At 44.7% G+C, this 22,988-nt stretch overlaps 1 protein-coding gene across 6 annotated transcripts in view; it reads left to right on the top strand.

Annotated features, from left to right (window-relative positions):
• Nucleotides 1-22,988, top strand: part of ATG13 (autophagy related 13) — a 47,351-nt gene that overhangs the window by 21,921 nt on the left and 2,442 nt on the right. For 2 of the 6 annotated variants that reach the window (XM_052652311.1, XM_052652313.1), the window contains 16 exons: nucleotides 2,722-2,803; nucleotides 3,774-3,854; nucleotides 4,230-4,349; nucleotides 6,244-6,290; nucleotides 7,749-7,889; nucleotides 10,771-10,811; nucleotides 11,574-11,670; nucleotides 11,995-12,093; nucleotides 12,896-12,989; nucleotides 16,060-16,158; nucleotides 16,917-17,027; nucleotides 17,438-17,574; nucleotides 19,671-19,785; nucleotides 20,324-20,401; nucleotides 20,567-20,683; nucleotides 21,343-21,471. In XM_052652311.1, coding sequence (XP_052508271.1) covers nucleotides 2,735-2,803; nucleotides 3,774-3,854; nucleotides 4,230-4,349; nucleotides 6,244-6,290; nucleotides 7,749-7,889; nucleotides 10,771-10,811; nucleotides 11,574-11,670; nucleotides 11,995-12,093; nucleotides 12,896-12,989; nucleotides 16,060-16,158; nucleotides 16,917-17,027; nucleotides 17,438-17,574; nucleotides 19,671-19,785; nucleotides 20,324-20,401; nucleotides 20,567-20,683; nucleotides 21,343-21,471 — 1,575 coding nt within the window. In that variant the 5' untranslated portion in view covers nucleotides 2,722-2,734. The remainder of the gene's footprint in view (nucleotides 1-2,721; nucleotides 2,804-3,773; nucleotides 3,855-4,229; nucleotides 4,350-6,243; nucleotides 6,291-7,748; nucleotides 7,890-10,770; nucleotides 10,812-11,573; nucleotides 11,671-11,994; nucleotides 12,094-12,895; nucleotides 12,990-16,059; nucleotides 16,159-16,916; nucleotides 17,028-17,437; nucleotides 17,575-19,670; nucleotides 19,786-20,323; nucleotides 20,402-20,566; nucleotides 20,684-21,342; nucleotides 21,472-22,988) is intronic. The other 4 variants (XM_052652315.1, XM_052652314.1, XM_052652316.1 and 1 more) reach the window with 4 other exon arrangements.

A 22,988-nucleotide genomic window follows, 5' to 3' on the forward strand; every position in this document is an offset into this window, starting at 1 on the left:
AAAGCTAAACACAGGCATACCTTGGATGTATTGTGGGTTGGTTCCAGATCACTGTGATAAAATGAATTATATGAATTTTTTTGGTTTCCGTGTACATATAAAAGTTGTGTTTAAACTATAAAGAGTAAAATCGCATTATGTCTTTAAAACACAACATGCAGGAACTTCCCTGGCAGCCCAGTGACCCCAGTGCAGGGGCACGGGTTAATCCCTGGTTGGGGAACTAAGATCCCACATGCCCCACAGTATGGCCTTAGAAAAAGAACAACAACAAATGTACAAAACTTCATTTAATAATACTTCAGGGCTCCCCTGGTGGCTCACTGGTAAAGAATATACCTGCAAGTGCAGGAGACACGTGTTCAGTCCTTGATGCGGGAAGACCCCACAGGCTGCAGAGTGACTAAGCCCGTGAGCTACAGCTGTTGATCCTGTGCTCTCGAGCCCGGGAGCCGCAACTCCTGAGCCCACGTGCTGCAACTGCTGGAGCCTGTACCGCCCAGAGCCTGTCCTCCGCAATGAGAGAAGCCCTCACACCGCAACTAGAGAGGAGCCCCCTCTTTGCTGCAACTAGAGAAAAGCCCATACACAAAAAAGACCCAGCACGGCCGGAAAAAAGAATGTTGCTAAAAAATGATGCTAACCATCACTTGAGCCTTTTGCTGGTGGAAGTTTCGAAATATTTCAAGAATTACTGAAATATGACACCAAGGCACAAAATAAAATGGCACTGATAGACTTGTTCAACACAAGGTTGACACAAACCTTCAATTTGTTTAAAAAGGGGGAAGCAGCATCTGTGAAGCACAGTGAAGTGAGGTGCAGTTAAACAAGGTATGCCTGCTGACCCAAACTCAGCACTCCCGGCTTTACGTCTGACCCCAGCGAGGGTTTTTATTCACCAGAAATGGCATGCGAGAGTATAACAGCTGAAAGCGAGAGACAACCCAGATGTTCATCAGCAGAATTCATAGATGGTGATATATTCATAACATGGAGTGCTACATAGCAATGCAAAAGAATATAAACTACTGCGTGCAGTGTTATGAATGAGTCTTACTGAATACAGGAAGCTACACAACAGAAGAGTTAATACTATTTGATTCCATTTATAAGAAATTCAAAACAGACAAAGCTAATCTATGGTGATAGAGGTTAGAATAATGATTACTTCTCTGTGGGTTTATTGACCAAGGGGACACAAGAGGAGCCTCTGGCTTATAGGTGTTCTACAACTCCATCTGGGTTGTCATCGTATGAGTGTTCACATATGAAATATTTATTGAGCTGTACACCCAAGATTTGTGCATTTCACTGATGTAAGTTCACACCTCAATAAAGAATCTTATTTCTTATATATTGCTCAGTCGTGTCCAACTCTTTGCGACCCGTGGACTTTAGCCCACCAAGCTCCTCCGTCATGGGATTCTCCAGGCAAGAATACTGGAGTGGGTTGCTATTTCCTTCTCCAGGGGATCTTCCCGACCCAGGGATCAAACCCAGGTCTCCCACATTGCAGGCAGACGCTTTAACCTCTGCACCACCCAACTTGTACTCATGATTTCCCGTTTCAACTCTTATCCTTTTCTTTTTTTTTTTTAATTTATTTTTTTTTATTTTTTAATTTTTATTTTTACTTTATTTTACTTTACAATACTGTATTGGTTTTGCTATACATTGACATGAATCCACCATGGGTGTACATGCGTTCTATCCTTTTCTTAAAACTAGCTTTCCCTCTCACTCTCTTTTTTGTTAACTGAAACCCACTTAAACTTTTTACACTCAGTCCTTAAATCCTGTCAGCTCTTCCTTTAAAATACCTCCCATCCATATTTCCAAATCATGTCTCTATTAGACTTTTAGCCCTGACGACAAGCCTGAATTATTGCCAAGGACCTAATTGATTTCCCTGCTCTCCGTACCCAAAACTATTCTACAATGTGCCAGCAGTGCTATCTTTCTAAGGCACCATTTGGATTGTGTTGCTTCCTTTTCTCAAAAGCCTCGAGGGTACTCCCCTTTCTGGCACCAGTCTTTAGCACTGTATTTGAGACTCTCGTGGTCTGGCCTAAACCAGCCATACCCGATCGCTGGAAAATTGGAGTACTTAATAGTTCCAAACCCATTTTTCTCCTGTGGCTTATATGCCTTTGTTCATACTCTTCTCTCCCCTAAATGCTTTCTTCTTCATACCAGCCCCTTCTCATCCTACCCCCACCCTACTCCCACCCAAAATTAAATTGATTTAGTGGTCTTTTGAAGGGCTTCCCAGGTGGCACTAGTGGTAAGGAACCCGCCTGCCAATACAGGAGGCATAAGAGATGCGGGTTTGATCCCTGGATTGATTGAAGGGATGTTAACTTATTTTATGTTTTAATGAAGTTTTTGCCTCATTAAAACTTGGTCTTCAGTATGCTGGGTAATAAAACTTTTTTAATGAATAAGTTTAAAAGCTCAAAGTTCCATATTCAGGTAAAATGGCCTGTCTCATCTTTTTTCTAGGTCCATAGATTTAGCTCTTTGTGTGGAGTTTATTTTCCTCAAAAGATAGTATCTTCTGTTCTTCATGTTGGTGTCTTTAGTCGAGGGGAGGGGAGGTTTTACCTCCTACATGACTATTCATAAGCTAGTAGACAATGCCATCTCTGTATGCTTTGTTGTAGCAATCCCTTTTAAAACACAGTCACATTATTCAACACTTTTTTTTTTCTGTTTTAGATTCCTATAGGCAATGGAAACTGATCTTAATTCCCAGGACAGAAAGGACCTGGACAAGTTCATTAAGTTTTTTGCCCTCAAGGTAGTATATCCGTTCTTTTGAGCCTAGAACTGTTCGAAATAACTTCCATGCCTCTCCCTTTTTGGAAATACAGCATAACAGCTTGCAGCTTGCCCATTTTAAGGGATACTTCTGTCTGTTGTAAACCAAACTGTGAAATTTGGGGGCGGTACTGGGGGTGTAACTAAAAAGCTTCCAATTTTCCAAAGCTACTTGTTAAAAAAAATAACTTTTTTTTTTGCAAGCCTGTTTGCAGAAATGTCAAACTTATTATGCCAGGTTATTGGCACAGTGTGTTCCCTTGGGGTGAGAACAAAGACTGGACTAGAATGGACAGCAGTTGGTGCATCTTTCCCTAAGCATTAGCTACCTCTGAAATCCCTCACTTTCCGCTTATTGTCCCCTTCTGTGTAAATGAAAAATTAAAACTGAATTTTGAGTGCTATAGAAGGCATCTTTCCCTAAATCTAAAAATCATTTCCACCTCTGTCTCTCCTTCCTCTCAACCATTGCTATGTAAGAACAAGCCATGCAGTAGATTCTGGCTGTAAAATTAGCCGGAAGACTTTTGCCATATGGGCCAAGTCATATGAATAATTGTGGATTCCTTGGTTTAAATCTACTATGATTACATAAGTGTATGGCAGTGAATATTTAAACCTACGATTGGACTTGTTTCTTTATGAAAGTCAGAGCCACCGTGTGCAGCTTTCCTTCTGCCATGTGAGTATATTATAGATTACAAGCCTCAGACTTTGATTTCTCTTAATTGGTTGACACTAGGTCCTCAGGAATATTTACAGTATTATTTTTGTGCCATTTTTTTTCTGTTCTTGATGGTTTTAAATCTTACTCTTTCCTGAAGTATAGTTATGATCATTGGCACCTTTTTAACCCTGCATTGAGAGGGTTTTAATCTTGATTAGGAGCCAAATCGGTTTGTTGAAACTTTTCACCTTTGATTTTTTTGTTTGGTTGGTTTTTTTTTTAGACTGTCCAAGTGATCGTACAGGCTCGACTGGGAGAGAAGATTTGTACTCGTTCGTCTTCTTCCCCAACGGGTTCAGACTGGGTAAAATTCCTATTCTTTGCTGAGATATACTATGGTGTTTCTCACAAGGAATTATGGTGTAGTAATAATAATATTTCTAGTATTACTAAGTCATAACATTAAAATGCCTAATTCCATTTGATCCATTCACTTGGAAAATATGTTCTTCATTGAATGTTAGTCCTGGATATTTTTTGGTTTTCCTCTGTGATGAGTGAGAACTTATCAACCTGAGTTTTGGGTCCTTGATGCAAGATATCTCTTAAGGGGAAAGGAGAAGTGAATGACTGTCCTTCATTAAGGGCAGGGCCCACGTTACTCAGTATCCAGTCTTACTACTTTGATTCCATAATGTTCCTTGTGAGTGTTTAACACAAAGTTCTTCTTGTATTCTAGTTCAATTTAGCAATCAAAGACATCCCAGAGGTTACACATGAAGCAAAGAAGGCCCTGGCAGGGCAGCTGCCTGCTGTTGGGAGGTCTATGTGTGTGGAGATCTCACTCAAGACTTCTGAGGTAAGGTTATGGCCAGGACAGGGTCTTAGCTCAGCACCCAAAGCACTTTACACTCTGGTTCCAACCCAGCCTTGTTCCTACGCTTTCTCTCTGTGATCCTCTCATGGTTCTCCGAGGAGGTCATGGTTTTTGTACTTATTCTTCCAACCACTTGGAGTAGACTCTTCGCTCTCATCTTCATTTATCATCTGTGAGTGGTGTGCTTCTACCCATCCGTCAACACTCGTGTGCTCCAAAAGATCTCCCTTTCTAATCGCTCTAGACTTCCTGTGTGCTTTGTTTATATTTGCTTCTTAGAGTGTAACTTGCTGGAATGTGATTTTTTTAAATGTGTTTTTCCACCTTTTTCCATGATGCAAAGATTTTTTCTTGTATGTTTATTAATCTGTTTCCACTACAGGATTGTGAGGCTGCGTGGAATAATAAAGGACTAATGGAGTTTAGAGCTATACAGACCCAAATTCAGAGCCTAGCTGAGCAACTCTGGCCAAATTACTTAGCCCCACCTCTACCACCACTACACTTCTATATTTCATTTAAGTCTTATTTGTAAAGTGTATAAATAAAATATGGTAGACAATTATTGCATGTTCCTACTGATACTTTACACTTTTATTCTTGAGGTCAGCAGCTATGCCACACCTTATTTATCTGTGTAGTTTTTCAATTCTTTTTGAAACGAGGCAGGATATAATAAATAATCATCTCTGTGCCTGTCACAATGCCTGGGATGGCACATAGTAGGCTCTTAATTTTTTATTGTGTGAATGATGTCAGTACTTATTTTTTGGAAATCTTAGTACCAAATAAAACATCCTATTCTCTTTATTGAATTACTGGTGTATACTGTGAGTTATTTTCCTTAGTGATACTTAGGGAGTCCAAAAGGAAGAACTTTCCTCTCTCAGGCATCTGTGAAATCAGATTCTAAACTGTTGTGATTGGACTTCCCTGATGGCTCAGTGGTAATCCGCCTGCCAATGCAAGAGACACAGGTTCGACCCCTGATCCAGGAAGATCTCACATGCTGTGGAGCAGCTGTTGAGTTTGTGCTCTAGAACCTGTGCTCCACGACAAGAGAAGCACCACAGTGAGAAGCCCCTGCACCCCAGCTAGAGACTAGTCCTCACTTGCTGCAACCAAAGAATTGCCCTCACGTAGAGCCTGGGTCTCCTGCACTGCAGGCAGATTCTTTGCTCCTGAGCCACTAGAAAGCCCTGGTAGAATACTATGTGGCCATTAAAAATAATGTAGAATTTTTAATTATAAGGAGAATTCCATGTTGTGATCAGTTCAGTTCAGTCTCTCAGTCATGTCCAACTCTTTGCAACCCTATGAACTGCACCTTGAGGCTTTCCTGTCCATCACCAACTCCTGGAGCTTTGCTCAAATTCATGTCCATCGAGTTGGTGATGCCATCCAACCATCTCATCTTCTGTCATCCCCTTCTCCTCCTGCCTTTACTCTTTCCCAGCATCAGGGTCTTTTCCAAGGAGTCAGTTCTTCATATTAGATGGCCAAAGTATTGGAGGTTCAGCTTCAGCATCAGTCCTTCTGATGCGTATTCAGGATTGATTTCCTTTAGGATTGACTGATTTGATCTTCCAGTCTAAAGGACTGTCATGAGTCTTCTCCAACACCACAGTTTAAAGCACATAAAAAAGTGATTAAAAATAGTATATACAAAAAAAAAGATAAAAAATAGAATGTATGGTATGAGCTCACTTTTATTTAGGAAAATCACTGTGTTTTAAGTGATATCTTTTTGCTTATTTATACTGTAATATTTTTATAGTGGCTGTATTGTGCTTTATAATAATAAAGATTATCAAAAGCAAAACTGAAATATCTTTTAATAATATCTTAACAATACCTTTTATTGTTCCATTTACAGGGAGATTCCATGGAGCTGGAAATCTGGTGTCTGGAAATGAATGAAAAGTAAGCTCTAGGGAGCTCAAACTGACGTTCTGCGACAACCAAGAGGGGTGGGATGGGATGGGAGACAGGAGGAAGGTTCCAGAGGGAGGGGACATGTGCATACCTATGGCTGACTCATGTTGATGCATGGCAGAAACCAATACAGTATTAAAGAGCAGCTATCCTTCAATTAAAAATAAATACATTTTATAAGTATGTAATTGCTCTATCTTAGAATCCTTGGTTGTGGTAGCTGAGGATAAAGTGCACGACATCACGTGAAAAGCAGGGCTTGTATCAGTCACAGAGAGTGTTCTGACCACTTAACAAAGCTGGTAGGTCTTTGCTACAGTTGGCCTCATGCTTGGCTTCCAGCCCAGGCACAGCAATGACCTTCAACAGGAGTGCCGGTCCAGAGAGACTCAGGCAACACAGGGAGAGGAGCAGAGAGGAGGCTGAAAAAGGGTTTGTTGTTTTCCCAGAGCACACATAGTTCTCTGGTTAAATCCCTTGAGCTCTTGTAACATGACTACTCTGTTTTGTCTGTTTTCTGTGTGGCAGACATCCAATAAGATTTCCCCTCACCACTCCGTTAGACATGCTGTGTTGGTCACGGACTGGGAATGCGTGTTATTTTCCCCTCCGTTTTCTTTTTTCAGGGCAGATTAGCTGAATTCCTGCCTGAATTTCAAGAAGAATATATAGGAATATTGAGGAAATAGCAACACATCAAAGGAAAAATCTTTTTAATAAGTATGAGTGGTATAGGCATTATTTTTTTTTTAAATAAAAAGCAGTTGCCAGGTTATAGTCCAAAATTTTCGTACCAAGCACTTCTCCAGATTTCCCGTTAGATGTATAGAAGTAGACTGCTGTAAGATAGTACAGTGAAATTATGTTTGTACTTTCAGTAATACAACTGCAATATTGAATTACTGTTTTTAAGTGTTCTGCTTTATTTCTTTGAAAGATAGCTGCTTCAAAGCTAGAAAAAAATATACTGGAGAGCTTTTGTTGCCTACCTGCCTTTGTCTGCTGCATGGGGAAGTAAAACTTTGGTCACCATCAACAATTGGTTGATGAGCTGACAAAGCACTCTGATTAGAAGTTTAGTTCAGAAGATGTTTTAATTATAAATTTAATCTTACACAGTTCCAGCATTTAATTAGCAACTATCTCTTTTGACTGTAATACTCTGTAAAATGTTATTTAGGCTGCACATCAAGTTATATTCTATCCGAATTTATGAATAATGCTAACAGATTTTTTTTAGACTTTTAAATATTGAAGTATTAAGTTGATATTTAATGTCATATTAGTTTATAGTGTACAGTAAGGTTATTCAGTTATATATTCTAATGCTGACAAATAATGTCAGTCACTTCATGGAGCATAACTAATGTCTCTATCCATTGCATTTTTGTTCTTTGTTTTGTGTTAGCCGAGTAGGAGAATGCTGATAGTGTCTTTGCTCCTCAGGTGTGATAAAGAAATCAAAGTTTCCTATGCCGTGTACAACAGATTGTCATTGCTGCTGAAGTCTCTGCTTGCTATAACTAGGGTGACACCAGCTTACAGACTCTCCAGAAAGCAAGGTCATGAATATGTCATCTTATACAGGTAAACAGCTCACCTTCATGATTCACACTTTGGACTCATCAATTTGCACATTGTCTGACCAGCATTCAGGTATTCCATGATTAATTTTTGGACAGATATTTGGATGGTTGATGCTATACCTTTACTGTGATTGCCTGTCTATTCTCCTTTATGAACCTCAGCTTTTTCCAAAGCAACCAAGTTCTTTATCCTTTTGTTTATACACAGTCTTGATTGCTATGGAAAGGATTTTTAAATCCTCAGGCAGTTTGGTCTCTCAGTCATGCCTAACTCTTTGCGACCCTATGGACTGCGGCATGCCAGGCTTCCCTGTCCATCACCAACTCCGGGAGCTTACTCAGACTCATGTGCATTGAGTCGGTGATGCCATCCAACCATCTCATCCTCTGTGATCCCCTTCTCCTCCCACCTTCAATCTTTCCTATCATCAGGGTCTTTTCCAGTGAGTCAGTTCTTCGCATCAGGTGGCCAAAGTATTAAGTTTCAACTTCAGTATCAGTCCTTACAATAAATGTTCAGGACTGATTTCCTTTAGGATGGACTGGTTGGATCTCCTTGCAGTCCAAGGGACTCTCACGAGTCTTCTCCAACACCACAGTTCAAAAGCATCAGTTCTTCAGCGCTCAGCTTTCTTTATAGTCCAACGTTCACATCCATACGTGACTACTGGAAAAACCATAGCTTTGACCAAATGGACCTTTGTTGGCAAAGTAATGTCTCTGCTTTTTAATATGCTGTCTAGGTTGGTCAGTTTTTCTTCCAAGGAGCAAGCATCTTTTTAATTTCATGGCTGCAGTCACCATCTGCAGTGATTTTGGAGCCCCAAAAAGAAAGTCTCTCACTCTTTCCACTGTTTCCCCATCTATTTCCCATGAAGTGATGGCATCACCGAGTTGGACATGAGTTTGAGGAAGCTCCAGGAGTTGGTGGTGGACAGGGAAGCCTGGCATGTTGCAGTCCATGGGGTCACAAAGAGTTGGACACGACTGACCGACTGAACTGATATAGGTTGTTGAATGGACCAGAGTGGTGGTGAAGAGGATATTTAGCAAAGTGCGAGAGCAGAGCCTGGAAAGTCAGGGTTCCCAAATTAGCCCAGGACTCTGTTTCATGTTAATGATGAGCCATGGGTGTTGGCCTTTGGCTTACATGCAAAGAGCTGATTTTGAGAAGAAATTGGTATAAAAGGATAGAAGGACCACGGATTAGAGAATTAACTAGTTCTGTTGAAATAATCTAGCAACCCTAGGTGTGTTTACTTTTCGAGGCCTTTTTTTCTTTTGGCCAAGTTGTAGAACTTGCAGGATCTTAGTTCCCCCCAGTCAGGGATTGAACCTGGGCCCCCAACAGTGGAAGCAGAGAGTCTTAACCACTGGACCACCAGGGAATTCTTCCCCCATCTGCTTGTTTTTATAAATAGAATTCTTTTACAAATAATTTTATAAATAGAATTATTTTACAACATAGCCACCCCATTCATTTACCTATTATCAGTGGCTACTTTTGTAGTATGAGAGCAGAGCTGAGTAGTTGCCCCAGACTATATGGCCCTCAAGTCTAAAATATTTACTAACTGATCCTTTAAACAAAAGTTGGCTAACCCCTGTTTTATGGTGTCTGTCAACTTTCTTGCATGTATTTCAGATATGTATATACATTTCTTTTCTTCCATTCCAAACTGTAATCTGTGAGACCTAGGATTCAGATTCATCCTAGGACTTGGCCCTAGTTTATCTTTATCTCATCTCTAACATCTAACCTTAGGGCTTTGTAGATTGTCAGAGCTTAGTTTTTATTGAACATACCCATGTATGTGTTTAATTTTCAACAGTAGTACTTCAAAAATATAAAAATACATTTTAAGTGTTTTATAATTCAGACTTTTTGCTAAATAGATTGGCCTTCCCAGGGAGATTCATGGAAAGGTTCTACTGTGTTTCGATTTTCATAGTTTTAGAACAGTCTTGCCTATTTATTCAGTGGTGGAAAAGATATTCTAATTTCTTAGTCAGTTTACTTTGGAATGATGGAATGACTTTCGAGAAGCAGAGTGAGCCCACTTTGATTGAAGGTCACACTTCAAAATCTAGTGACTTCTATTCCATATTTGAAAGTTGCTAGGAAAGTGGATCTTAAGAGTTCTCATCACAAGAAAAAAAAATTATGTTACTGTGAATGATGACAGATGTTAACCAGACTTAGTGTGGAGATTATTTTGCAATGTGTACAGATATTGAATCATTATATATCCTTGAAACTAATATAATGTTGTGTGTCAATTCTAAAAAAAAAAAAGTCTTATATCTGTAATAAAAGTTCCAGAACTATTTGCCAATTTTGCTTGTACATTCTCTATTTCCCAGTAGGTATACTTTACAAAGGGCTCCCAGGTGGTGCTAGTAGTAAAGAACTCACCTGCCAGTGCAGGAGACATAAGAGATGCGGGTTCAATCCCTGGGTTGGAAAGATTCCTTGGAAAAGGGCATGGCAACCCACTCCAGTATTCTTGCCTGGAGAATCCCATGGACAGAGGAGCCTGGCAGGCTATAGTCCATGGGGTCACAAAGAGTTGGGCACAGCTGAAGCAACTTAGCGCGCATGCATGCATATCACTTTACAGATATGCTGCAGAAGCAGGAATAAGAAACTTAAACAGCAGGTCACACTTAATTTTTGTTTTTCTAATTTTTTAACCAGTCCTCTCCATAACCATCTTCATGCCTACAGCTTAATCAAATAGTAGCAATACTGCTCCATTCGGAGAGATGTTCATGCAGATGAGAAAAGAAGGGTTGGTTTTGTTGACTTTGTTTCTAGATGTTTAATATGCAGGCCCTTAGAATAAAGAATCAAGTAACATTTTCTTCTTTCTTCCCTACAGAATATATTTTGGGGACGTTCAGCTGAATGGCTTAGGGGAAGGTATGTATCAAGGTTAAAAAACATTTGTAGTGTTGCTAAGTGTTCTCCTGACTTCAGAGATGTGCTTGGATGCTGCCTGTAATACTACACAGCTTATGATTTTAGTATGTGTGATACAAGTAAGGGAAAGACAGGTAGGAGATCTGGAGAGCCACCAGGGAATAACTGAATAATTTTCCCAAAAGTTCTAGTAACTCAGAATTCTTTATTCTTCTTTATATGATTGTCTGTTTTCCTAATTTTCTACAGTGATCATGTTAAACGTTTCTGATGAGCATCAATAATTTTGAAAAATTGGAAGTAAAACAGAAAACTCGTTAAGTTTTATTGTAATGCCCTGGCTTTTTTCTGTGCTTAGTTCTGGGGTGGCAGCTTGGGTGGGAGTGCATTTGCTTCATAAATTGAGGTATTTGTGTGAGGAACTCTCTGTGCCCCTTTAATGTCTTATTGGCATATCTGGACAGGGTTGGTTAGGACTTGTTTAAGCTTTAGGACTAATAATCATTTTACCTCTTTGAAGGTAGTTTTATCAGGAAACAGATGCTTTTTCCCCTGCCAGTATTAGGTCAACATAGAATAAATTAAAATAAAATTATATGTATACACATACACACATGTATGAAATTGAGGCTGCTGCATTCAAGGTAGCTAAGTGGGTCATACCAGAGGTTGTACAAGTGGCTGAATGGTTCAGGGAAAGATGTACTGATGGTAGTGTCAGTATTGTCTGGAAAAAAGCTTATTATTTATCTCTTTTCCTAGGTTTCCAGACAGTTCGTGTTGGGACAGTGGGTACCCCTGTGGGCACCATCACTCTTTCCTGTGCTTACAGAATTAACTTGGCATTCATGTCCACCAGGTGAGGAAAGAGCCTAGGAATCCAACAGAACTCTTCCAAAAAAAAAAAAAAGGAACTCTTCCAAAGATATTAAAGTTGTTTTTCTTCCAACCACTCCCTCTCCTCGCCTCAGCTAGGCCTAGAGTTCAGCGTTGCCGTTGCTGAACTGAGAGAACCCAGTTTCCAGATTGGAGAAGCTGAGAAGTGATGGTTTATTTTCAGGGATGCAGGGGTTGAGGTTCTGTGGTTCCTTCCAATAGATAAGAGGCAAAGGGATCTCTGAGGGCTTCAGGGGCCGTGACAAGGCATTCTAACAAATGTGGCCATCTGCTTCCTGCATTACAGGCACTTTGAGAGGACCCCACCTATCATGGGCATTATTATTGATCACTTTGTGGACCGTCCCTATCCCAGCTCCTCGCCCATGCACCCCTGCAATTACAGGTGAGGAATGTGGAAAACTTTTCCAAACTGTGGCTCCGGAAACATCCATCTCGCACAGGCCCGTAGAGCACCTTTATCCGCACTCACTGATAGGCAGGGCACATGAATGGAGACCCCACGGGGAGGGAAGTGGAGTGGCTGGCTGTATCCTTGCTGCTGCCTGTCAGGTACCCCTAGACAAAAGGTAGACCACATCTCAGAAAATCGTTGGATATTTTGACCTAGACAGTACTGATTTGACTTTTGGTTTGATTTTACTTAGAAACTCTGAGAGTGGCAGTAATGTGGAGAAAGAATGTCCTTTGCAGATTAGGTGGTTTTCAGGTCACCACTGGCACAATTCAGTTTTATTCCTCAGAATCAAACATCTCCAGGCCTAGATCCCAGAAAACAGAGTTGTCGAGAGATTGGAATAGATGTGTACCAGGGAAGATGCTGCCTTTCTGTGAAGCACTCGTGAAGTTGGATCGGTTTTTGTCTTTGGAGTCTAGATTTTTATTTCACTGCATTCTCTGTTGCTGATGATTCTTTGGCCCTACACTGACCAGGCTTTTAAAAAATGCTCTCAAAAGATATGTCAGCTGAAATGTTCGGATTTTTTTTAAAAAGCCATTGTCAACCTCTAGATGCTGCTTTCTGAACATATTTGAAATTATCAAGGACTCAGTGCACCTCCCTTGACATTAGGGACTGCCAGAAAGAATTCTTACCACAACTTGCATCCATATCTCAGCTCTCTTTGTGTCCTTTATGAAATTGGCTGCCGTCAGTCAGTTCATGATTTCTTTCCCCCTCACCACAGAACCACCGGCGAGGACACTGGAGTAACGTGTCCTTCTGTGGAAGATTCTCAAGAAGTGTGCGCCACCTCCTTTTCCACCTCGCCTCCCTCCCAGGTAGGGGGAATCAGGTTCTGGCGTGGTGGTAGTTATTCGGTACATATATGGGCCTTATGAAATGAAAATTTCATGTGAAAATTTAGATAACAACCTCTTGTGGTGGTGGTGGTGGTGATTATTTCAAGGAGTTATTTTGAGGAGTAAAGGAGAACCTTCTTACCCAGCAGATAACACTGTAGTATTTCTAGTCTGTGATCTTAACATGCAAGATTCCATGTAGCTTTTACCTCCCTGGTGACATCTTAAAATTCCCTAGAAAATCAGCCACAGAAAACCCCTACAAAATCAGAATTGTGTTCTGGCACCAGAGAGACACTGAACGCAACACTTGTTAGAACTAGCAGCTACTTCTTTTTTTTTTTTTTTGGCCAAACCCAGCAGCACATGAGATCCGGGATCCTCATTCCCTGACCAGGGATCGAACCCATGCCCCCGTGGTGAAAGCATGGAATCTTCACCACTGGACAACCAGGGAAGTCCCAGTAGCTGCTGCTGCTTTGAAGTGGTTCTGAAATATGGTTCCTAATAATGGAAGGAGCAAAAAACGAGCCAGTGATCATTTAGCATAAAATGCCATTAAGACCCCAGCTATGCAGTTTTCCTTAATAGTTCCATAGATATCTGCTTGTCTGCATTCCCTCTCTGAACATGATTAACCGTTAACTTTTCCACTAGGCTCCATCTTCAGTGTCACAGCCAGTTTCAATAAAACACAGGCTCCAAGCAATGTGAACACTTTCCCCAAAGAAGTATAGGATATACGTGTTGTTCTGAGATTGCTTCAAATAAGGAGTCGTTTTTCCCAGCTGACTGAATTTTAGGGCACGTTTCTTCCCTTCCACCTCAGATTGTTTATCATCTACCCGTTGCCTGCCTCTATTTTTTCCCTCCTCTTTTCTTTCATATTAGATGGTTCCCTAAGTGAATTCTGTTTTCCTTTAAATTAGACTCATGCATGTGTGCACGCTAAATCACTTCAGTTGTGTCCAACTCTGTGTGACCCTATAGACTATAACCTGCTAGGCTCCTCTGTGCATGAGATTCTCCAGGCAAGAACACTGGAGCTCTTCTCTAGGGGATCTTCCCAACTCAGGGATCAAAGCCACGTCTCTTACATTTCCGGCACTGGCAGGTGGGTTCTTTACCACTAGTGCCGCCTGGAAAGCCTAAATTAGCCCCTGATTATCCTTTTTCACCATCTTACTTTCGCCATCTTACTTGGGGGTGTCAGACCCAACAAATTAATTAGCTGTCCATACATTTTTATCCTCTATATTTTCTTCATTAAGAAAAAATTTAAATTTATTCCATCCTGTGCTTTTAGATACTAAATTAAAAGTATAGTTCTAATTTGTTTTAAAAACAGGGGTTAAGCACAAAAGCTAACTTATGTATGAAGGACTATAGAAATTCATGGATCACTGTTATTTCTAATGTGACAATTTAAAGTTTAAGAGAGTTTCGTGAAATTGTTTGGACAGTTTGGTTTGGGGGTGTAGGAGTTGTTATTCTTCCCCCCTCCCCATTAATATATGTAGGCATACATATAGCCGTTGCTCTGGAAGAGGGTGGCTTCTGGTGTGCTTGCTGACAGGGAGCGATACTGACCCAAAAAAGGAGGAAAGCTTACTTTCTTACTAGTGCACATTGGTGAGCTGATGTTTTTTTTAAATCATCAAAATATGAATATGTCATTTAATGCTCATTTAACAACTGATAAACTCATAAACAATGTATATACTTGGGAGATGTTAGGGATGGTGAGCCTGGGGCTTTAACACATCATTTTTTCTTTTTTCTCTGATACAGTGGAAATTCAGCCTGACCCCAAAGGTAAAGGGAAGTTAAGTCATTTCTGTAGCTGAGGTTTGCAAAAAGGTTTATTAACCTGTGTAAGGAGAGCCTGAGTGTTTCATGTTATCAGTTGCCTATTGTGTCTTGTCACAGTTTAAAAGTAGATCTCGTCAAGATTTCATCAGAGAGAGCACCCAGTGGGTGAGCCTTGTCACTGCTCCCTGAGTACCTGTAATCAAAGACTATACAGTTTGGTGCAGAAATACTCATTTTGACGCTTGATGGTAGAACAGAGAGAGAAAAATCATTTACCACCTGGTCTCTTTGTTCCTGTAAATATTGAAATAGTTTCTTCTTTTGTTTAATCTAGGGAATCACATAAGTGTTCAGCAATTTCTGTTTGAGCTTTTGCTGTGATCCAGTAAATACCTGTTAATGGGCTGGTTTTGTTTTTCTAGTAAAGTAAGGATCGTTGTATCATTGGGGCACAGAGCTGAGTTTATAATAAATAGTTGTGACTCAGAACCTGTACTGTATCTGGTCCTACCTCCAGTTCTAGGCATTAATTAATTAGCTAATTGGCGAGACTTAAAGATGGAACAGCAAGACCCAAAACAATCATCTTGCCCATAATTAGCTTTGAAATCCTGAGTTTTGAAAATGCCCAGCCTTCACTCCATCAAGCTCTTCTACACCCTCAGGGACTGTGAGCATGTACACACACACACCCTGATGCCTACACCTGCACGCCACCTCATCTTGCCTGAGCTGATGCAAGAAAGTTCGCCGCTGGGTCCCTGAGCATTTTAAAAGCACAGCCAACAAGCCTCAACTGTTTAAACCTGAGCCTACAGATTCTGAGTCCCCAGAAAAAGGCTTTCAGTCTAACATCTTAGTCTCGGCGTCCTCATTCCAGTTTAGCATACTCTGTGTACATTCTCAGGGCCCTCCTGTTGGAAGTTTTCTAAAAGAGACCCTCTTTTGACTAAAGGCAGACTAATGCTTGGTTCAGGTTTCACCAAGTCATAGCAGCTCGACTCAGCTTTGCTTTCCACCTGCACGTCAGGGAGGACGCCAGGGATAAACTCTCTTCTTCAACACGTTTCCAAGTGGTCCTTTTCAGAAGGCGGTCATACAGCTTTCTCCCTGCTTCCCTCCTGACCTCACTGCATTTCAGCCTCTGTTGCTACTGCCCTTTCCAGAGTTTCACTTCTTTCACAAGCCCCTTCTTTTTTCTCCTGTCTCTCCTGTCTCCGTGTGTGTCTGTGCACAGTGTGTGCTTACGGCCACAAAGGCACTTTCTCAGACCCCTGCTCCTGTGGTGACGGACACTCTGAGGGTCCCCACGGCAGGACTGGCCTTTTCCCACCAAGTGAGTCCATACTGGGAAGAAGGGGATATTATCAGATGGTTTCTTTTTATTTGAAAACTGTAAATAAAGTACAGGGTGTAGTTATTTAAGTATCCCCAAGTGTTCTGTGGGTTATTTTGAGGTGCGGTAATTGATTTTTAACAGGATGCAGCCATTGCACAGCAGCCCAAAATAGGATTCATCGTTCGCCCCTCCTCCTACCCTTGATGTGAAAAGTACATGGAGTTGTTTAGATTTTTTTTTTCCAGATAAACCATCCAAGAGTGGTTTTCTTTCTTTTTCACTATAAATAGGAACCCTCCCAAACCTAGTGGTAATGGAAGGTGTGATTTAAAAAGATGCCTTGTGTTTCAAAGGGACCTCAAGGTCAAAGAAGAGACTAGAATGACCTGGGAAAGCTGCTGGCTCTGGCTCCCAGTTCTGCCCAGACGGTGCTCCCCTGATCTGCTGGGCTGGAAGCTGAGCCAGTTAGCTGAACCCCTGGGAGAAGTGGGAGCAGGGAGCTCCTGTGAGGCCTTGGGAGGGCACGGAGCTGAGGCTGTCAGCCCCACTGCAGATCAGTCTGTCTTCCTACTCTCAGAGCAACGGCCTGGTCTGTCTGTAACCCTCACATGAGGCCCTCCCCCGCAGCGCACGCACTGTGCGGCCGTGGGCTGGACCCACTCCTCACCCCACTGATCTGATCGCTGGTCACACTCTGGGAGTGGCTGTTTTCCCTCCTCCTTTCCGCGGCCCCTCTTTGTTTTTCTCTTGCTTAGCTCTCCAGCTCTCGCCTTTCCTATCAGCCTGCTGCCCTGGGCGTTGGATCCGCTGACCTGGCTTATCCAGTAGTGTTTGCTGCTGGCTTAAACACCACACACCCTCACCAGGTATCTTTAAAGATGGGGAGGACACTAGGGGTTCCTGTGCTGCCTCCCCTGCCCAGACACACTAGAGGGGCCTCTTGAGACACCCATGTTCTAAGTCTTCTGAACCAAAGCTCTTCTTTAACTTCGGAGGACTAAGATGATTCTGAGAGGCTGCCTCTTACACTTCAGAAAGAAAAGAAGAGCTTCCCGAGTGTTTTCCCCCTCTTTCCCTCTGTAGTCACTTCCGTGCATGTCTTCGATTAACTGAGCGAGCCCCAGAAAGGATCAAGATTTCCAAGGTTTCCTGCCCACTTGGTGGCAGCATTGGTGAGGGGAAAGCTGGACAGCCGATGCCATCGTGCTAGGCAGCAAGTCTCCCCTCCTGCCTGACATTGCCATGATTCACTGTATTTTTTCATTTTCCCCCAAAGCTAATGGTCCCCGGGAAGGAAGGTGGGGTACCCCTTGGTCCCAACCAGCCTGCCCATGGTGCCCAGGCTGACCAGGAGAGACTGGCAACCTACACCCCTTCTGATGGGGCCCACTGTGCCGCCACGCCATCCAGCAGGTGAGTTCACATTTTGGCTCAGCTGCTCTTCAGACCAGCCAGGGGCCTGTCCTTCCCAACACATCTGCTTATTTGGTATCAGCAAGTAAAGAGTAGCTTTCAGCATTGGCTCAGGCTTGGCATTGGCAGGGAAAATTTGGAATCCTTCAAATTCCCGATAAGAATCTTGCATTGCAGCTGGTGTGTGAGGGGGGTTGCCCTGAGCACCACTACTGGCTTCTGACAGTAGGCAGCTGGGCTTGGTGCGCCTCACCCTGATGCAGGGAAGGTGTTTTGAGATGTTCCTCTCGTCCCCTGAGGTGGATTTCCTGGGTGTCCTCAGAATTCCCTGAGACCAGAACAGAGTGTTGTTAACCACACCCATGACATCGGAATCATGGTGTGTCTGCAGTGGGAGTTAGGATCCAGTTTCTTTTTCTCCTGTGTTCGCCTCCTGCAGATCCCATAGAAACAGCTGCTTTTCCTTACTGGAATACAAACAGAAACCTTGTCTTTTCTGATTGCAGAAGTGATACAGTGTGAGTCAGATTTTGAAGACGTGGATTGGGTGGAAAGTTCTCATAATCCCACCCTGCAAAAGTCACCACATTACCTCCCTTTAGAAGGCAACAGGATCTCAGAAGGGTTAAGTGATTGGCCTAAGAGAACAGTTAGCTCACAGAACGGCCAGGCACAGGCCTGGCTTCTTGGATTACAGAGCCCAGACTCGCTCTTTCCGTTTCACCCCGAGTTCTGTGGGAAGCTGGGCCTGCCTTGACCTCCACTGCCCTCTTAACTGGAAGGCCCCAGAAATAATGACGTCGATTGCCCCATTGCATCTTAAATGAACTTTCAGATACTAGAAATTCCTGGGTTGTTTTTTTCCATTCCCACAGTGGAGTTGGGGGAGGGGGTTTATTTGGAAGGATCTTTCCATGCCATCCATCAGGGAAAACAGTTACTTTCATGCCTGGCCCCTCAAACCTCCATCTTCTTTCCTCCTATTAGACAATCAAAGGGGAGCCCTCTTCAGTGTTGTTTTGTGTTTTGGCAGCGTGGAGGGTCTTAGTTCTCTTACCAGAGACTGAGCCTGTGTCCCCTGCAGTGGGAGCAGAGTGCTAACCACCGGACAGCCAAGAAAGCCTCGGTGTAGTCATTTCACTCTCGTATTCCGAGCCTGCATTCCTGGGGTATGACCTGGAGTAACTGAAGACAGAGGACCCTGTGCCGGGGGCTCTCAGGCGCTGGTCTCCCCTGGTGTCTGGAGGCCGGGAGCCCCTTGGACTGCATAGTCCTCCCCATCTTGAGCCCCTGCTTTGGGGCTTTCCCGTCCCCGGCTTCTCGCAGGGCTGTGACTGACAGTCTGAGCCGGTTTCTTCTGCTTGGCGTCCCGCACCTTTCGGGACTCAGCGTCAGTCTGGAGGGAGGGAGGGAGTCGTTTAGTTGCGTCCGTCGTATCCCACTCTGAGCCCTTGGACTGTAGACCACCAGGCTCCTCTCTCCGTGGAGTTCTCCAGGCAGGAATGCAGGAGTGGGGAGCCATTCCCTTCTCCAGGGGATGCTCTTGACCCGGGGATCGAACTCGCCCCTCCTCCTGCGTTGGCAGGCAGGTTCTTCAGCATTGCGCCACCTGGGAGGAAAGGGAGGGGCAGCCAGGTTGGGCGTGTTGGGCAGGAGACGTGGAGCGGAGCTTCAGACAGCAAAACGACAAAGTGAAGAGGGGCTGTAAGATCTTGGGTCTGGCTCTGTAACTGGACTGACATTAAAATTAGCCGTTGATGAGAGCTGCTTGCCCATATGTATGGTAGCTGGATGCACGGTGACTGATGCTTATCCCTGGTATGACAGTGAATTTTATGGAAGCTTTATACAGTTGTAACACCGAGTTTCATTCACATGTGCCTATTTTTAGCTCCTCCAGGAAATGCAGTCCTCTGCTCCCAACTCAAAAGCGAGGGTGACCGGGGCCCCAGGCAGACTTCATTTCCCACACGCCTGGGCTGGTGGGGGCAGTTGCTGTCCTGGGTGGTGCCTCACAAGGCGGTGGGTTTACGGGGAACCCAGTAGGCTCTGCCATGGTTTGAGAAGGAGAGCCAACATGACCGTTTCTTCTCCAGTGAGGACGCTGAAACTGTATCAAACGGCAGCGAGGGACGGGCCTCCCCCCACGATGTCTTGGAGACCATCTTTGTCCGGAAAGTGGGGGCTTTTGTCAACAAGCCCATCAACCAGGTGATTTTTCTGCCCTCACAACCTGTGAGAATGTGTGAGCCCTTAGGGTGAGGTCTTACCTGGGGCCTGTGGAACCACTGAAACCACATGCAGAATGGTGTGGCTGTGTGTGAATTTTCTATGGAGAGGATGAATGACCTGTGACATCACTCCAGAAACGCTGAGAACCGTTGCTCTGGGGTCTCACAGGAGAGGAGACCACGCCATTTAGTACACACGTCGCACTGCAGTGTCACCAACTCAGCCTCGCGTGAGACAGGAAAGTCCTCCGCAGCTCTGCCAGCGAGGAGCACTTGTTACTGAACTGCTGTGGGTCAGGCTTCCAGAGCTGAATTCCAGGGTCCTGTGGATGCTGTGGGCACGTGGTGGGAAGCAGGGGAGACTGGAGGGGTCTCCAGCAAGACAGGAACCTGAGGGTGGCATGGCCAGCTGAAGTGTGTGAACCTGCTGGATGCCCCCCCGCCTTCTGGAAGCCCCTGAGGAAGCAGACGAGCTGGGGGAAGGGGCCACACTAATACTTTCTCTCGCGTCCCTCCAGGTGACCCTGACCAGTTTGGACATACCCTTTGCCATGTTTGCTCCCAAGAACCTGGAGCTGGAGGATACGGACCCCATGGTGAGTCCGTCGCTGAGTGATGTTTGCAGGGAGACAGCGCCACAGTGGTCGTCCTTCTTGGCGGGCCACTCACTGTTCCTCCGCGGAGCGTTACCCACGCCCTTGGCTCATGGTGTACAGCCAGTGCCCAGGACCAGCCCCTGCCTCCGCCTTGTTCTGAAACAGGTGAATCCGCCAGATTCCCCAGAGACTACATCTCCTCTCCAGGGCAGCCTGCACTCTGATGGCTCCAGCGGGGGCAGCAGCGGCCATACCCAGGACGACTTCGTCATGATCGACTTCGTGAGTTGCCAGCGTCTCCCTTGCCCGCTGCTGCTTCAGGGGCAGTAAACCTAGAAGCACCTGTTGCTCTTGAATAGGCCTTCGGGGATCCGATGGGCTGGTCCAGGCAGAGGGAAGGGACTGTGGGTGCCGGCTGTGCCCTTTATGTGGGGAACCTGCCCTTACATGCCGCTTGGGGAGACGTGGAGGCCCATGAGCAGCAAGGCATTTTGTGCTATGTCTTTGATTGAAATGCACCTTGAAATGGGATTGGATTGTCCAGTCGGACCTGCGCAGGTCCTATTCATGAATGGATCAGTTCAGTTCAGTCACTCAGTCGTATCCGACTCTTTGCAGCCCCATGAATTGCAGCACACCGGCCTCCCTGTCCATCACCAACTCCCGGAGTTCACTGATCATGAATGGATAGCCCTTTGCTAAAGAGAGGAGTGTAAAGGAAGGGGACAGAAATTTGCCCAGGATAGAGGGAGGTCATCCCCAGGATGAATTTAGCTGCCCAGAAGAGAAAACTGTTAAGATTCCACAAAGGTCAGCCTGGAGGAGCCCTTTCTTCTCTAATTCCTGAAAGGAAAGAGGGTTATTGATAGTTAAGCCCGTCTGATTTTCCACTGTGGATTAAGGCAAGCCAAACTTGAGTTGGTCTCTTTTTTTTTTTCAAGAAACCAGCTTTTTCTAAAGATGACATCCTTCCGATGGACTTGGGGACCTTCTATCGTGAATTTCAGAACCCGCCTCAGCTGAGCAGCCTCTCCCTTGACATCGGGGCCCAGTCCATGGCCGAGGACTTGGTACGGAAGCCCCTTGCCCACCGCCTCACCCTCTGGCCTCCTGTCCTCCTTCCGTGGCCATTCCTGCTCCGCACGCCTGGAGAGTTCTTCCAGCTGCTCCCCCACACCCACACCTCCCATTTTGCGGTCACAGGACGAGATGGTTAAACCATTACCTTCCTGCGATCACACTCGAGATTTGCATTGCGCCCCGCGGTCACTATCTTGAATTTGCTTGCGCTTATTTCCTCCTTTTCTCTGCACTCTCATCCCAGCAGTTCTGACACTCCTGTTGTTTGCCTGATGTCCTCTACTTGCTGATGCCACTCAGCCAGGCTGCCTCAGCGGCTCTTGCCATCAGCTGTCCAGCTTGCCAGGCTGGTGCCAGGGACACAGGTGGAAGCAGCAGGAGGACCGAGTGGCGGTGTTCTTGCCCTTTCCTCACTCATCCCCGTGCTCCCGAGTTCAGCCAGCTGTCCTGACACCGACTGTAGTGACCATTTAGGGTGTTTTCTGTATTCTGTCTTCAGTGGGCACAGGAGTGTCTGGCACAGCCACAGATCCAGGAGTGCCCCATGACACGAGATGTTGAGGTGGGAATATTACCTCCTATACTGCAGTCAGGAGTGTCTCTAGGAATAGGCCTCTTGGCTCAGCTGCCCTTGATTTGCCTTAAACAGAAAAGCCTGCTCGGTAAGCTGCTCGGTAATAATAATATAGCAAAAGTGTCATTATTAACATTTATTGAAGCTTTCTAGGTGCCAAGCATTTTTAAAGTGCTTTCCATGAATCTTCAGTGACCCCAAGAGGTAGGTTTTCTTATTATCCTAGTTTACAGATGAGAGGAATGACGTTGGGAACAAATAACTCGCTGGTGATTACACTGAGCCAGCAAAACAAAGGTTTGACCCCTGAGAGTCGGGCTTCTGATTTTAGGCTTTTAACTGACTCTCTGGACTCATTTGAAATTTGCTTGGAAGGAGCTGGAGTCCAAAAGCTCTTAAGATGAAGCTGCAGCCGGCCCTGGCCGGTTGCTCCGGCCCCCCAAACCCACCTGGGCAGCCGGCGTGTCTGCGCTGCTTCCGAAGAGCTCCAGGTGCCCTCGCCTGGCAGGGCATCCTCTGTAGGGGGTGAGCTCTGCCGGCGCATGCTCGGCAGTGGGGCCAGACCACCTGCTTAGGGCCAGGCTTTAACTAATGGTTGAAACCTGCGGGCAGTTACACTTAACTCCGCCTATTTCTGCACCCCGACCCAGCCCCTTCTCAGCTGGTGTAAAGATGCGGACTTCCAACCTGGCCACCGACCTGCCGGGTCAGAACCTCCTGAGGGTGAGGCAGGGACTGCCTGGTGTGTGTGCCCCCACGGGACTCTGCTGCCGGCCCGGCGCAGGCTGTGAAGATAGCGTTCACTTCCTGAACGTGTAGGGCTCTAAACCCACTGTCTTAGTCTAATGTCAGTCTAATCTGTGCCAAAGACATTTCACGTTGGATTTCTCTGTGTCGACCCATTGTGGGCGTGGCCCTTTTCCATCTCATTGC

Source organism: Budorcas taxicolor, chromosome 15 (genome assembly GCF_023091745.1).
Source record: "Budorcas taxicolor isolate Tak-1 chromosome 15, Takin1.1, whole genome shotgun sequence".
NCBI classification, from domain to species: domain Eukaryota; kingdom Metazoa; phylum Chordata; class Mammalia; order Artiodactyla; family Bovidae; genus Budorcas; species Budorcas taxicolor.